Genomic DNA, 17,064 nt, shown 5'->3' with positions numbered 1-17,064 from the left:
AAGTCATTTTACTAAACATAAAAGAACATTTTGATGTAAGTAGTGATATAACCAAAAATTTCTCTGTGTAATTCTATTAACAAAATTTCCTCAACATTCAGCTTGCTCAAAGGAGGAAATGACCTTTTATTTTTACACTTCCAATTCAGAGGTTAATTTAAAGCAAGAAAACCACTAGCAAAACATAAAAAATTTTGTATATATAATTTATACATCCAAACAACAATTGTAGTTTCCAGGAATATTTGGCCTGAATAGGTGAGAAAAGCAGCTGAAACACAGATTTTATATCCAATCACCAAGTAGTAGGTATACTTTTCTCTGTTACGCTATTTAGCATCGTTTTTCCCATCTCCTTCCACCTAGGGGCTAACTTATTCACAATAATACTGAATTAGAGGATTTCAGGAATTTTTATATGACCTTACTTTGTAACTCTCAATTTGAGAGTCCTATATACACCAATAAAAATAAGCTACAAATCAATATACAGAACATTATAAATAGTACGGCAGCATTTTCATTAAAACAAACCCACATGTGTGCACATAATTCTTGTGTGTATGTCTGTGCATGCACATATATGCAGATATCTGGAAAAGACAGTAAAGACAGTCCCGCCTAAGCCACAAACACGACACTTTCCTCGCAGCTGTGCCATACAAGGACCACGTGCTAAGTCTGACCAAGGCAACTTAAGTTCTACATTAGAGGACTTGAAAAAATGCAGATTCTCCAAAGCAAGCTAGCAAACAAAAATGTCACTCTTAGAAGGAACTAGTAGTAGAGGAAAGAAAATCCAAATAAAATTCTGTTTCAATTAATAACACAGCAAAGTCTTGGTCTTAGCTGAGGTGTCAGATTTTGAGATATCATCATTCTAATTTAGAGAGTGAAATCCTGAATTACATAAGACTATTTTAAAATAAATACATTTTGGGGGGCTGTTGGGTAGCTCAGTTGGTTGAGCGTCTGACTCTTGATTTCAGCTCGGGTCATGATCTCAGGGTCACGAGATCGAGCCCCACATTGGGCTCCCTGCTCAGCAGAGTCTGCTGGAGAGATTCTCTCTCTCCTTTTCCCTCCCCCTTTGTCCCTCTCCCTGCTAGTGCACGGGCACACACGTGCACATGCGATCACTCTCACTCTCTCAAATAAATAAAATCTTTAAAATAAATACACTTTTAATTTTCAAGGAATCAACTCATTCTATATTTACTGAATGCCTTCTATGTTCCAGATGTTGTAGTAAACAATGCTGTCCCTGACTGCATGTAGCTTAAGATTTATTCCCATTTGCAATAGAAGTCTTTTCTGAAAGTTTTAAATAAGTAAACAACTATTAGTGGTGTATCATTCCTTTATACGTAAATGCACTCTCATAATTTAAATGAGTTCTGTAAGTCTATTTTCAAGAAGACTGACTATTCTGTATAATCTCATCGACAGTATCATTTTACTTTATAAAGAATGATTGGCTAAGCCAGAAATCTTCAGCTGGTTTCACTTTTCATAAATTCCAAAACAGAATAAAGTAATGAAGTCTAATTTTCAAATGTTGACGATCTACTGGAATAACAATGATCTTTGTCTGGACCCTTACCTCACTGTGTATTAGGTGAAGGCAAGATACATTTCTTCATTTCAAATATTCCATAGTTCTTAAATAGAGATGCACACATACAATATCCTCAATAAGTGCTTTGTAAAGAAAATCCAAATTTTTATAAAGGTCAAACAAGCAATGGACAGCATACATGTAGGACACCAAATTAGTATATGTTTGCCAGTCACTGACTGTGTCACGGAAAAATGGCTAAATGGATTTCTCTTCCAGTCTGAGGGATCTAGTGAGGATAGTCTGACAAATACAGGATATACAGCAGACAAGAAACTCACTCTGGGATGTCATGGTTGGGCAGTGGCATCTCAAAGAGAGTGCTCGCTAGAGTAAGAACTCATATGAATGCCACGCCAAATGTACTAAGATGCCATGGAGAGAGGAAAAAAATCATACTTTCACATATGAACCACAAACAGAAAGTCATAACAGCAAATGCTGCAAACTGCAGGCACTGACTTGCATTCATGCTGCTTTTTCCATACGCAATGCCAAATAACAAGCTCCAGAGTGAGTAGAAGTCATTTATTTACTTAATGACAGTTAATGACTCTCTCAAACAACAATGGAAAAAGCTAGCTTTTTAAAATAAATATAGGGACAAAACTAGAAATTCAGAATTTAAAAAATCACTTAGGAATACAATGCAAAGAGAAACTTATTTTGAAATACTGGCTAATTCAATACAATTTCTCAAATCTTATCTTTAGTGTAGCCAAGAAAAAAACAAAGAAGGAATTCTACTTGTAAATATTAAACCAATAAAAATAGAATATATAAAAAGAAACTGTATTAATAGCTTCATGCTACATAGGAAAGAACAAAACAGGAAAACCTAGTATTTCATCTCAGGGAATTATTACACAATTAGTTTGCAAACCAAAGCTACTGACAAATAATATTAAAGAATATATACTTTAAATTATTCCAGGAGGTTACTAGTTACAAAATTACTAAAATGGGCTTTGGGGGTTGGAGTTAAGATGGTGGAGCAGTAGGGGGACCCTGACCTTGCCATGTCCTTCAAATACAGCTAGATCAACATTCAAGTATTTTGGGACTATCAGAGGATTAAGAAAACAATCTGCACAGTTGGGAGCAATAGAATGGGGCAGATATAAGGTTCAGAGCCCTGAACTGGGGGAGAGGAAAGCCGCAAGGCCACAAAGGGGACAGAACCCATTTCTCAGAGCTATGTCAGGAAGAGGGAGAAAGTGGGAAACAGCCCAGTGGGTAGGAACCACACAATAAGCCACAGTGAGGAGATCCCCTGGGTTGCACAGGCAGAGATCACACCCATTCCAGAGGGCATTTGGAAGAGGTATTTTGCCTCTCCAACGACCAAAGTTCAGTTGGAACCATTGAGCAGTGCTCAAACAGCAGGGTCACAGGTACATACAGAGGGCAGAAAACCTCTAAACAACTTTTTGCTGTGAGCCACAATAGGCTTAAACCTCTGTGTGCACTCTGAGTAGCTGCTTTTCTGTAGCTGAACTGAGCAGAAAGCAGAGACTGGAGCACATTGCAATTAACCTGGCCGTAGTTTTTGCGGTCAGCCACAATAGATTCAAGCCTCTGCAAAGTCTTTTCTGGGACAGAGGGGAGTAGGGGACAGAGCTGAGTGCAGATTGCCTATAACCTGGTTCCAGCTTTGACAGAGACAGACATAGCCAGAGAGGGAACACAAGCAGGGGGAGTGGGAGAGGGAGAAGCAGGCTTCCTGCCAAGCAGGGAGCCCGATGCGGGGATTGATCCCAGGACCCTGGGATCATGACCTGAGCTGAAGGCAGACGCTTAAGACTAAGCTACCCAGCCACCCCTAAGCCTTTTTTTTCATTTTGTATTTTTCTATATCTTATTTTTTATTCTTCATCCTTTATTTTTTTCCCTTTTCTCTTTTTTTCTTTTTCTTCTTTTTTTGAATGAGGCTGATAATCTTTTTTTTCAGTTGTTGGTTCGATTGTTTCCTTCTCTTATTTTTTGGACCTGGCTACTTTTTTTCTCTCTTTTCTTCTTTCCCAACTCTTCTTTCCTTCCTTGCTTCTTATTTTCTAGAATCAGGCTTATAGTTTATTGTTTGTCTGTTTGTATCCACTTTTGTTCCATTTCCCTTTCTCTCGTTTTGGATCAGGCTTTGTTTTCTTTTGTCTTTTTTTTTCCTTCTCTTTCTTTTTTCCTTTACAAGCTTAACGACAAACAAATCAAACCACATGTACTTAAAGGTCAAAACACTCCCCACTGCAAGCAAGGAGGAACTCTGTAGAGGAAGGACCAGTGGGAAAGAGCAGCCAAAACACAACAGCAGAGTGTACACAGCATACAGCAGAAACAACTTCCTGAGGTTTCTGTTGTTATTATTGCTGTTTTTGCTGTTTTGTTTTTCTCTTTCCCCCTACTTTCCTAAATACAATGACTAGAAGGAGAAATTCACTGCAAAAGAAAGAACAGACAGTACTACTCTCTGCCAGGCATTTAATCAATATGGATATAAGTAAGATGTCGGAACTAGAAATCAAAACAATTATAAAGATACTAGCTGGGCTTGAAAAAAGCATAGAAGACACTAAAGAATCCCTTACTGTAGAAATAAAAGAACAAATATCTAATCAGGCCAAAATTAAAAATGCTATTACTGAGATGCGCTCAAACATGAAGGCTCTAACAGCTAGGATAAATGAGGCAGAAGACAGAGTCAGTAATATAGAAGATAAAATGATGGAAAATAAGGAAGCTGAGAAAAAGAGAGATAAACTACTACTGGATCACGAAGGGAGACTTCAAAAAATCAGCAATACCATAAAGCGAAATTTTAGTAATAGAGGTCCCAGAAGATGAAGAGAGAGATGGGGAAGAAGGTTTATCTGAACAAATTATAGATCAGACCTGCCCTACTCTGGGGAAGGAAACAGACATTCAAGTCCAGGAGGCACAGAGAATCCCCCACAAAATCAATAAAAATAGGTCAATACCCTGACATAATATAGTAAAGCTTAAAATTTCAGAGATAAAGACAAAATCCTGAAAGCAGCTCAGGACAAGAGGTCCTTAACCTACAAGAGTAGACACATAAGGCTGGCAGGAGACCCTTCCACAGAGACCTGGTAGGCCCAGAAAAGACTGCCATGACATAATCAACGTGTTAAATGGGAAAAAATATGCAGCCAAGAATACTTTATCCTGCAGGGCTGTCATTCAGAATAGGAGAAGAGATAAAGAGTTTCCAGGAAAAACAAAAACTGAAAGAATTTGTAAACACTAAAACAGCCCTGCAAGAAATATTAAAGGAGATCCTTTGAGGGAAAAGAGAGCCCAAAAGTAACAAAGATCACAAAGGAACAGAGACAATTTATAGGAACAGTGACTTAAGTAATACATGGCAATAAATTCATATCTTTCAAGAATTATTCTGAATGTAAATGGACTAAATGCTCCAATTAAGACAAAGGGTATCAGATTAGATAAAATAAGACCCATCAATATGCTAAGACTCATTTTAGACCCAAAGATTGAAAGTGAGGGGTGAGGGGATGGAGAACCATTTACCATGCTAATAGACATGAAAAGAAAGCTGGAGTAGCCATCCCTATATCACACAAACTAGTTTTTAAACCAAAGACTGTAATAAGAGATGAATAAGGGCACTACCTCCTAATAAAAGAGTCTATCCAACAAGAAGATCTAACAATTATAAATATTCATGGCCCTAACTTGGGAGCAGCCAAATATATAAGCCAATTAGTAACAAAATTAAAGAAACTCATTGATAATAATACAATAATAGTAGGGGACTTTAGCACCCCACTCATACCAATGGACAGATCATTAAGCAGATCAACAAGGAAACAACTCTTTGAAAGACACATTGGACCAGATGGACTTCACAGATATATTCAGAGCATTTCATTCTAAAGCAACAGAATACACATTCCTCTTAAGTGTACATGGAATGTTCTCCAGAATAGATGACAAGACTTAGTCGCAAATCAGGTCTCAACTGGTACAAAAAGACTGAGATTATACCATGTATATTTTCAGACCACAAAGCTTTAAAACTTGAATGCAATCACGAGAGAAAATTTGGAAAGAACACAAATACATGGAGGTTAACGAGGATCCATCTAAAGAATGCATGGGTAGGGCGCCTGGGTGGCTCAGATGGTTGAGCGTCTGCCTTTGGCTCGGGTCATGATCCCGAGGTCCTGGGATCGAGTCCCACATTGGGTTCCCTGCTCAGCGGGGAGCCTGCTTCTCCCTCTGCCTCTGCCTCTCTCTCTCTCCCTGTCTCTCATGAATAAATAAATAAAATCTTTAAAAAAAAAGAAAAAAGAACGAATGGGTCAACCAGGAAATTAAAGAATTTTAAAAAATACATGGAAGCATATGAAAATGAAAACATAACAGTTCAGAACCTTTAGGATGCAGCAAAGGCAGTCCTAAGAGGGAAGTATATAGCAATAAAGGCCTACCTCAAGAAACAAGAAAGGTCTCAAATACACAACCTAACCTTACACCTAAAGAAGCTGGGAAAAGAACAGCAAATAAAACCTAGATCCAGCAGGAGAAGAGAAATAATAAAGATTAGAGCAGAAATCCATGATATAGGAAAAAAAAAACAACCAGTAGAACAGATCAACAAAAGTAGGAGCTGGTTCTTTGAAAGAATTAATAAGATCGATAAACCTGTAGCCCAAATTATCAAAAAGAAAAGAGAAAGGACCCAAATCAATAAAATCATGAATGAAAGAGAAGAGATCATAACCAACACCAAAGAAATACAAACAATTGTAAGAGAATATTATGAGCAATTATATGCCAACAAATTAGGCACCCTGGAAAAAATGGATGCATTCCTAGAAACATATAAACTACCCCACTGAAACAGGAAGAAATAGAAAACCTGAACAGACCCATAACCAGCAAAGAAATTGAATCAGAAATCCAAAATCTCCCAACAACAAGAGTCCAGGGCCAGATGGCCTCCCAGTGGAATTCTACCACACATTTAAGGAATTAATACCTATTCTTCTGAAGCTGTTCCAAAAAACAGAAATGGAAGGAAAACTTCCAAACTCATTCTAATGAGGCCAGCATTACCTTGATCCCAAAACCAGACAAAGACCAACATCCCTGATGAACATGGATGCAAAAATTCTCACCAAGATACTAGCTAATAGGATCCTACAGTACATCAAAAGAAATATTTACCACAACCAAGTAGGATTTATTCCTGAGCTGCAGGGGTGGTTCAACATCCACAAATCAATTCAGGTGATATACTATATTAATAAAAGAAAGGACAAGAACCATATGATCCTCTCAATTGATGCAGAAAAAGCATTTGAAAAAATACAGCATCCTTTCTTCATAAAACTCTCTGCCATGTAGGGTTAGAGGGAACATATCTTAATATCATAAAAGCCAAATACAAAACACCTACAGCAAATATCATTCTCAATGGGGAAAAACTGAGAGCTTTTCCTTAAGGGCAGGAACACGACAGGGATGTCCTCCCTCACTACCTCATTGTTCAACATACTACTGGAAGTCCTAGACTCAGCAGTCAGACAACAAAAAGAAATAAAGGGCATCAAATCAGCAAAGAAGAAGTCAAACTTTCACTCTTCACAGAGAACATAATACTCTGTAGAAAACCCAAAAGATTCCACCAAAAAATTGCTAGAACTGATACAGGAATTTAGCAAAGTCCCAGGATATTAAATCAATGCCCAGAAGTCAGCTGCATTTCTATACACTAACAAGGATGAAGAAGAAAGAGAAATCAGATAATCGATCCCATTTACAATTGCACCAAAAACCATAATAGGAATAAACCTAACCAATGAGGTAAAGGATCTGTATCCTGAAAACTATAGAACACCTATGAGGAAATTGAGGAAGACACAAAGAAATGGAAAAACGTTCCACGTTCATGAATAGGAAGAACAAATATTGTTAAAATGTCTATGCTACCCAAAGTAGATTCTACACATCAATGTAATCCCTATCAAAATATCATCAATATTTTTCACAGAGCTGGAACAATCCTAAAATTTGTATGGAACAGAAAAGATCCCGAATAGCCAAAGGAATGTTGAAAAAGAAAAGCAAAGCTGGAGGCATCACAATTCCAGATTTCAAGCTATATTATAAAATTGTCATCATCAAGACAGTATGGTACTGGTATAAAAACAGACACATAGATCAATGGAACAGAACAGAGAACCCAGAAATGGAACCTCAAACTCTATGGTCCACTAATCTTCGACAAAGCGGGAAAGAATATCCAATGGAAAAAAGACAGTCCCTTCAACAAATGGTGTTGGGAAAATTGGACAGGCACATGCAGAAGAATGAAACTCGACCACTTTCTTACACCATACACAAAAACAGACTCAGGGGGCCCTGGGTGGCTCAGTCGTTAAGCGTCTGCCTTCGGCTCAGGTCATGATTCCAGGTCCTGGGATCGAGCCCCGCATCAGGCTCCCTGCTCCGTGGGAAGCCTGCTTCTCCCTCTCCCACTCCCCCTGCTTGTGTTCCCTCTCTCGCTGTGTCTCTCTCTCTGTCAAATAAATAAATAAAATCTTTAAAAAAAAAAAAAATTAAAAAAAAAAAAACAAAACAGACTCAGAATGGATAAAGACCTAAATGTGAGACAGGAATCCATCAAAATCCTAGAGAACAGGCAGCAACCTTTTGACCTCGGCTGCAGCAACTTCCTGCGAGACACATCTTCAAAGGCAAGGGAAACAAAAGCAAAAATGAAATATTGGGACTTCATCAAGATAAAAAACTTTTACACAGTGAAGGATACAGTCAACAAAACTAAAGGTAAGCTACAGAATGGGAGAAGATATTTGCAAATGACATATCAGATAAAGGGCTAGTATCCAAAATATATTATTATTATTATATTATAAAGAACTTATCAAACTCAACACCCAAAAAACAAAAACTCCAGTGAAGAAATGGGCAGAAGACATGAACAAACATTTCTCCAAAGAAGACATACAAATGGCCAACAGACACATGAAAAAATGCACATCACTTGGCATCAGGGAAATACAAATCAAAACCACAATGAGATACCACCTCACACCCATCAGAATGGCTCAAATGAACTCAGGAAACACAGATGTGAAGAAATAGGAACCCTCTTACACTGTTGGTTGGAATGCAAACTGGTGTAGCCACTCTGGAAAATAGTATGGAGGTTCCTCAAGAAGTTAAAAATAGAGGTACCCTATGACCCAGCAATTGCACCAGTAAGGTATTTATCCAAAGGATACAAACACAGTGATTTGAAGGGGCACATGCACCCCAATGTTTATAGCAGCAATGTCCACAATAGCCAAAATATCGAAGGAGCCAGATGTCTATCGACAGATGAATGGATCAAGAAGATGTGGTGTATATATACAATGGAATATTACTCATGCATCAAAAAGAATGAAATCTTGCTATTTGCAATGACATGGATGGAACTAGAGGGTATTACGTTGAGCGAAATAAGAGAAAGACAAATATATGATTTCACTCATATGTGGAATTTAAGAAACAAAAACAGATGAACATGGGGAAGGGAAGGAAAAACAAAAAGATGAAAACAGAGAGGGAGACAAACCATAAGAGACTCCTAATTAATTATAGGAAATAAACTGAGGGTTGCTGGAGAGGAGGTGAGTGGGGGGATGGCGTAACTGGTTGGTAGGCATTAAGGAGGGCACTTGATGGAATGAGCACTGGGTGTTATATAAGACTGATGAATCACTAAATACTACCTCTGAAACTAACAATACCCTATGTTAATTAAATTGAATTTAAATAAAAAAAATTTTTAAATACTAAAATGAATTGAAACAGTTCTCTATTAGGGACTTTGTAACGATCCATGTTTTGAACGGCAAAGGAAACATTTCTTACATGAAAAAGTAACCTTCCAGTAAGCATGTTTAAGTAGTAACTGAAACTATGCCTACATTAACATCTGCTCAAACTGTACTGCCTTAGAAAGGCCTTCTCTGACCACTCCATCTAAATATCTATCATGGTACATACCCACCGCCCCACCCTGTTCAAGAGGCTGTCTCCTTCCCTGCTTCATTACTACCCTATATTACACTAGTGCTTCTGTAGTACTCAAGTTCTATGACACTTAAGACTACTTCATGTTATCTTCTGTATTTGTCTGTTTATTGTTTGTCACCCATTGTAATTCCAGGAGGGCAGAGATTTGTGCTTCTTTGCCTCATTCACCATCCCCACCACTTAGAACAAAGTTAGGAATATGCTCAATCAACATCTGTTGAAGGCAATCGGGAGGCAGGAAATAATCTGGTGACACAGTATATAAGGACATGCAGGGCTTAACCAAAACACTGAAGGGACTGGCTTATGGCTTATTAAAAATCAGAGCACTTTTATACCAAGGCTGACTTCTAATTATTCAGTCAAATAGAAGTTTGGGTTTTTTTTTTTTTTTTTTTAAATAAAGATTCATCCATTTATTTTAGAGAGAGAGAGGAAAAAAGAGTGAGAGAGCAGGTGCAAATGGGGGGGAGGGGCTAAGGGAGAGAATCCTTAAGCAGACTCCCCGCTGAGCATGGAGCCTGTTGTGGAGCTTGATCCTAGGACCCTGAGATCATGACCTGAGCTGAAACCAAGATTCAGACGCCCCTATATGCTTGTTTAAGAAAAAAAACAACAAATAAATCACACCTACCCATCTGGGAAGAGGTAACCATACAGAGCACATCTACTCAAACACCTGTGCTTCAGTTTGTGAAACAAATGAAGTTATTATGACACAGTCATGTGATGGCAAAGTAGATAATGCAATATTTATGAAGCATGTGTACAAACTTACCTGGATACAAGAGACAAAAGGTGGAAAGAAAGAGAAAGTGGTGTTAAGAAAATGATTAAAGTCCTGGAGCAACTTTTGAGTAATGTTGTTTTTCTCAGACTTGGTCTTGTATTTATCCATTTCTTTTATAATTCCAGAAAACAAACTGCCAAAGAGCTGTTTTGCAATTATTGGGTCTCTCTGTAAAATATCCAAAACAAAGACAAATTAGGATCTGAAGTAAAAATGCTATAATTCACTAATACTATCAGAGCTTTATTTGAAAACACAAACTGTTGCAAGCATATCTAATTTACATCTCAATTCTGTTTAGAAAGTTTTAATAGGCATTGACATGGCTAGTATTTGAAATTTAACCAAATATACCTGTGATATCATGGATTTTGGACCCAGAAATAATGTAAGCTGGCTCAATCACATATGTAGCCACATAGCTTAACTCATGGGTGAGTCTGGACCTTCAGATACCTCATCTTGAAAGTGGGGATAACAGAACACATCCCAGGGTTGTGGTAAGGATTAGCCAAGATAATGCATATCAAGTGACCACTGCAGTAATTGATAAGATCTTCAAGAAAGATTAAATGAGATTTTTAGGAACCATCATCATATTAGCATCATCATAAAGCTAAAGATAACTGATAAGCTTAAATAAAATGCCAATTTAAAATTTCAGAGTCCCATCATTATGACCATTTAAACTGTTAAAACCATCAGTAGCCATTTTTGTGGTTTTCATGTTTGGTGTACTCAGCTCTAACAGAATGCTACCTAATCTTTTATGGCTTTAACCCTCATACTCCATGACCACAGGAACATTATCCTTTATCTGTGCCTATGACACCAGTACTAAGAACAGTCCCTAGCATGCAGTGTCTGTATTTTTTTAAAGGAAGGCATGAACGCATGAATTAATAAGATTTGAAAATTATTTTGCTTGATAAAAACTGTGTCTGAATAAAAAGTACAACTTGATGTGTTCTCTATTATTTATGTATTTGTATTACAGAAAGTTATATGGTTGTTATAAAAAATTTCAGAAAATATAAATTAGGAAAAAAAGAAAGTATCACTCATACTACACTACATGAAGACACTCACTGCCATGGGTTGGTCTTTTACTGACATGCACACTCTCTCATATGGTATCTGTTTGATAACTTTATTCACTTAACTTGCAGCAGACAGGTTCCCATGTCTACAACCCAATTCTTGAGTCGTATGCACAAATTCCCTCATTGCCCAGGGAGTTCCAAATGCTCCTTCTGTTTCAATAATGCAATGGTGCTTAAGATAATGTTTTCAGAGCAACAAAATGCTGCTGCTGGACAATGGCTAGTTTACAGGCTCGTCTTCAGTTCTCTAGCATGTAATGCTCATGATGAAGAAGGGGAACCCCTGGACAGCAGAAGAGACCTTGTCTGTATTGTCCAGAGCTGCACCTCAGTGCTTAGAGCAGTCCCAGGCATCCAGAAGGAGTTGCTCCATATATAGCATTTGAATAAAATACTGGAATTTGAGAAATATAAGGGAACACATTCTTTTTCAAAGGACAGAAAAAATGTAGTTATGTTTTTTTCAAAACAATATTCACCATCTTAATATTTTCCAAGCACCAATGAGATGAACTGACTTGGACATGGGTCTCTCAGCTGTATCAGGCCTATAACCTGCTACCATCAGTACATACCACCTACCTATCCAACATGGGCAGATGCAAACCATGCCTAGCAGAGCAGGTGGCAGCATCATTTCTGAGGCAGTGATGTGAATACATGTGTGCAATGCACTAGAAAAACTGGGAAATAATGGGGGTGAAGAAAAGCACAAGGCCAGGTGTCAAAACAAAGGAGGGGGTGTTGTCTTAGTTCCACACCCAGCAAGATACAAAGTTTGAACCATATTATCCATTCTTTGCTAACCTTCAGTTCTTCATCTGTAAATGTGTCTAACAACTGCCTTTATGTCACAAAATTACTGGGAGAATCTAATGAAAGAAATGTGAAAGCACTCTGTAACAACCAAGGGCTCTTTTGTGATAGTAATTACATCAATCAGTTGGCATGCTACAATTGCACAGAATCACACACACACACACACACACGTGCGCGTGTGAAGGGAAAAATGGTTAACACCAGTCAACACTGTTGTTCCGATGTCAATTTCTAGATCAACATAATGTACTATGGTTAAATAAGATACCACCAGTGGGGGAAGCCAGGTAAAGAGTATATGGGACTAAAAAAAAAAAAAAAGAGTATATGGGACTAAGTACTATTTTTGCAAATTCCTGTCAATCTATATTTATTCAGATTAAATAAAAAACTTAAAAAAAGAGTAAAAGACTATGCAGATATAACTTATTATTACACATAATATTAGTTCTGAAAATTTAATATAATAATATTATATATTATATATAATATATATATATAATATAATATAATATAATATAATAATATATAATAAAATATATGGCATTATATTTCAGCACCTAGCATAATTTTTAAAGTTTTTTTGATAAAAGTCAAAGGAATATTAATTAGGCTTTCAGGGAATAAATACCCTGTTTTTGTCAGAGAATTCAGCTAGAAAACTTCATTCACTCTCAACCCTAACAACTTAGAAAAATATTTCCAATCCTCTGCTATTAAGAAAATTAACAGAGAAGTAAAATACTAATCCCACCCATAAACTGATAGTCTCCTGATCCCCCCAGCCCTCCAAAAGGATCTTGTATAAGCAATGATTTAAGTGGCTTAGCATTTTAAAATTTATTACACATTATTTCACTGATCAACATTACTGGTAAGAAAAATAGATTTCACTCCCTGGTTTTATAGATGAAGAAGCTGTGTCTCAGAGCATTAAATGTCTTGACAAGGATCCCACCTGCAGGTCTATCTTCTAGATGACTCTAAGTGAGTTGCACCTGTGAAAAGAAGTTTTGGAGCCAGGAAACAGCAGGGCCAAGACCTGGACCAATGTCTTTTAACCAAGTCCATTGTTAAAGACAAATCAACACCTCATTTATGATACAGTGTAGCATCAACCATTTCTCCTTGCACATAGTAGCCCCCTGAAACTGTTGAACAGTTTTTATCTGTCAATAGAAAAATGAAGCATTCAAGGACCAACCTGGGCCACAGCTTGCAAGGGGGTGATCAGGCTACTGTATTTAATCTGAATGTCAGGAAGGTCTCCTTGACGGTAACTCCTGTACAAAATGACTTGGGCGTCGTGCTTCATTTTTAATTCACTCTTAATCTCCTATAATCATTAGAACCAAAGAAAGAAGATTAGAATTCTTATTGAAGAAATCTGTAGTGCATGAACTATGAAACAATCGGTCAGTACTTATCTTTAACATAAAGGTGATCCTGATGACAATTTTTATCCAAAATGGTTTGGTCACTACAGTCTATGGTAGACAATAAATCCAAAATAAAAATTGCTATCAAATGAGTAGTAAGAAGATTATTTAAATATTCATCACAAAATAATGTGAATATTTATAAACTCAGAGAACTTGAATTAAAACTTTTTAAAGCCATATCTCAGAGGGTTGTACTTCCTCTTACTTCCTCTTAAAAAAAAAAACCTTGGCTATCAGGCCCAGTGATATCACCACAGCCCCTAAATCCCAGCTCCTCCCTTCCCTGCTCACCTGCTCAGGCCAGACTAGCCTTGAACCTGCTCTTGAGTCACCCCCGACTCCCCACCACACAAGACTGTGGGACCTGTTCATCTCTGCCTAGAATGTCTTTTCACAGTTTTTCTCTCATCATTTGGTTCCCATCTCAGATATCATCTTCAGAGGCTTGCTTTCTCACTTCCTCTTTAACAGTCTTCCCACACATAGTCATCACTTAATTTCAACACTGCACGTTATAATCTTAACTCATTCATTTTTTTTGTTATTGTTGTTCTGTTGTACACCCTGGGTTGTAGCTCCATGAATGCTTGTATTGTATTTGCCTCTGTACCACTAGCATTGAGAGTAGTGCCTGACACTGAGCACAATGCTCCCAACAAATAAAGCGCATGGACTTTTGATGCCTGATTACCTCCATGCCATTCTTACTGAGAGGTCAGCCACTTCAGATGAAAACAGCTGTGTCACAGGGAATGCATGGCCTCACACAGCAGGCCATTCCACATTTATTAATTATTTAAAGGACTCTCTTTGTATCAGACCAAAATATCTCCCTGTGATTTCTACCCAACAATCCTGGTTTTATCTTTTCCTTCTGTTTATATTCTGCTTGTTATTTCCTTCAGGCACACCTACTTAGGTTTCAGGCTTAATTAGTAGCTTGTGGTTACTTCTCCGAGTGGAAAAAGCAGAACGCTCTCCACGTGTGGTGGGGCCAGTGAGAAGGAGCGTGGGATGACTGTGGGGCACTGATTTTGGACCCTCATCTTCAAGAGAATAGCTGTACTTACAGAGACAAGAGAAAGATGAAATGTACCTTTTCTTTCCACAGAAGATATAGTGGAACCATTCAACTACTTCATACTCAGATTTGCAAGTTAATTAAGTGACTGAGGATTTAAACTGAATTAGAACAAACTCAGGTTTTTTTTTTTTAACTCACAATCTTGTCTTTCTTGAAAATTTTGTCATAATTACTGATTTGTAAGTAATACTGAAGCTATGGCTAAACAAACTCTTTCATTATTTCCACATTTTGATAAACGTTTAATTTATGCCACGCTAGGTCAACTGCTTTCAGCAGATAACCCTGGACCATCCGCCTGGCCTGCTCACCGCTTTCTCTGGGCTCACCATTCCCTCTTTATCCAGGTACCCCTAGGAGAGTGGCTGGTTGTAATGTGGTCCCACAGTGGCTCCAGACCCAAGGTGGGTCAAGGCTCTGGCTAATTCTTCCCAGCAGCTAAAGTTGTAAGACCATTCAGGAATGACTGGAGGCTGTGTCTCTATCACATGGAGAAAGCCAGGCTGTCACAGAGAAGAACAAAGCCAAGCTGCAGTGAGTCTGAGATAAGGGGCAGGGATGAGGTCCTGGCAGTGCCTGTGAGCCACAACATACCGCAGATCCAAAGGACTGCCCACACAGGCCCCATTCCGAGATTCCCATGACCTCATTAGTGAGTCACAACTGTCCTTTACATCTACATTAGTCAGAGGAATAATCTTTGGTTCATAAGTAACTTTAACTCATAGTGCTGCTTCTGTAATTTTGTTATGGAAGAAATATCTGACAAGAAACTTATTTCTTTAGTATATATCCTTTGATATAAAATAAATATCTCTGACCACTCAAATTCTCGAAACAGATACAAACCTTCTCTCGTTTTTGTTCAGCAATACTCTTTCTGGTATAAATCAAACTGAGCTTTTCTTGGTCCTTTATAAATCGTCTGCGTAATCTTAATATTTCTGCCCGATTGTCTATACCTGAAGAATATAAAGGTTTGTTACAGATAGCCAATTTGACGTTTGTAGTTTACTTTACCTCCTTTCTAGAATCCCCTAAAATAAAAGTAGAATTATTTGCTTACCTCCATTTTTTACTTTCATCTAGCAGTTCTGTTTTGTTTTAATGGCATAAGTCTATGAAGAACAGAGAATAGCAGAGGAGACCACTAACCAGTTTTGGAAGCTAGAGAGTAGAAAGTTGTAACTAACTCAGCCCAACCCCAGTGCCACCATGCAGAGAACAGGGACAAAGCAAGGACAGTGGAGAAGACCTGGAAGGCTCAGGACCTGGCAGCAGCAGGCATGTCTACGGGAAGGGAGGAAAGTGAGGCTGCAGCAGGAGGTGTGGTTAGAAAGCACTGCCCCTCGTGCTGCAGGTGCGGACCCTGGGAGAGGACACACGGCCCATGGGTGCACAGGGCTGGCACAGCTGCAGGCACAGCAACTACACCACGAGCGACCACAAGGGCTTCTGGAACCTGCAGCTGCCTGCTTCTGCTTGGCGTCTAGAGTGCTGGCACCCTGGCCTGCTAGTCTGCAGGCAAGAGACTGGAGATTTTGCCTCTGGGTAATCCACCAGCACAAAAGCACAGGCAACGATATCAACACGTCAGGAGTTTCAGTGTCCTGGTCTAGTCTGACCTCCACATTCCCAATGTGTAGCTATTCCAAATGCCTTTTTAGTGCCCCATCTGGGAGTATAAGCAAAAAGCCAAGTCACCAGACATTTTGAGGAAAGCTTCAAACATGAAAGACAGAAATGAAAAAACAAAACAAAACAAAAAAACAACAGAGAAAGAGCAACTGTTGAAAGCAGTCCATCCAGGGGAAAAAAATTTCAAAATATTATCATTTATCAAAAAGACAAAAGTAGAAATTGCAACAGTGGATCAAGGATTGGAAAGGCATTCAGAGAACATAAAATGCTCATGGAAACTAAAAATATGATATCATAACTTAAAAGCAAGGGTTAGAAGATAGGTTAAAGTGATTTCCCAGAATACAAAGCAAAAAGGAAAAAAAAAAAAAAACAAGACAATTACAAGATCTGATAAGGTCTGATATCCAAGCAACAGGATTCCAAAAAGAAAACTGATATGAGGAAATCATCAACTAAATCATCCAAGAAAAAATATT

The 17,064-nt window shown here is 38.1% G+C and overlaps 1 protein-coding gene across 7 annotated transcripts in view; it reads right to left on the bottom strand.

The window, feature by feature from the left end:
- The window catches only part of PRKDC (protein kinase, DNA-activated, catalytic subunit), a 247,069-nt gene that overhangs the window by 62,321 nt on the left and 167,684 nt on the right, over positions 1 to 17,064 (bottom strand). For all 7 annotated transcript variants that reach the window (XM_036094045.2, XM_078072404.1, XM_078072405.1 and 4 more), the window contains 3 exons: positions 15,794 to 15,906; positions 13,623 to 13,754; positions 10,485 to 10,664 (listed from right to left, as the gene is read on the bottom strand). In XM_036094045.2, coding sequence (XP_035949938.2) covers positions 10,485 to 10,664; positions 13,623 to 13,754; positions 15,794 to 15,906 — 425 coding nt within the window. The remainder of the gene's footprint in view (positions 1 to 10,484; positions 10,665 to 13,622; positions 13,755 to 15,793; positions 15,907 to 17,064) is intronic.

The sequence above is a fragment of the Halichoerus grypus genome, chromosome 5 (assembly GCF_964656455.1).
Source record: "Halichoerus grypus chromosome 5, mHalGry1.hap1.1, whole genome shotgun sequence".
Lineage (NCBI taxonomy): Eukaryota > Metazoa > Chordata > Mammalia > Carnivora > Phocidae > Halichoerus > Halichoerus grypus.
Note: the sequence above shows the minus strand (reverse complement) of the source record. Positions and strands in the feature narration are given on the sequence as shown.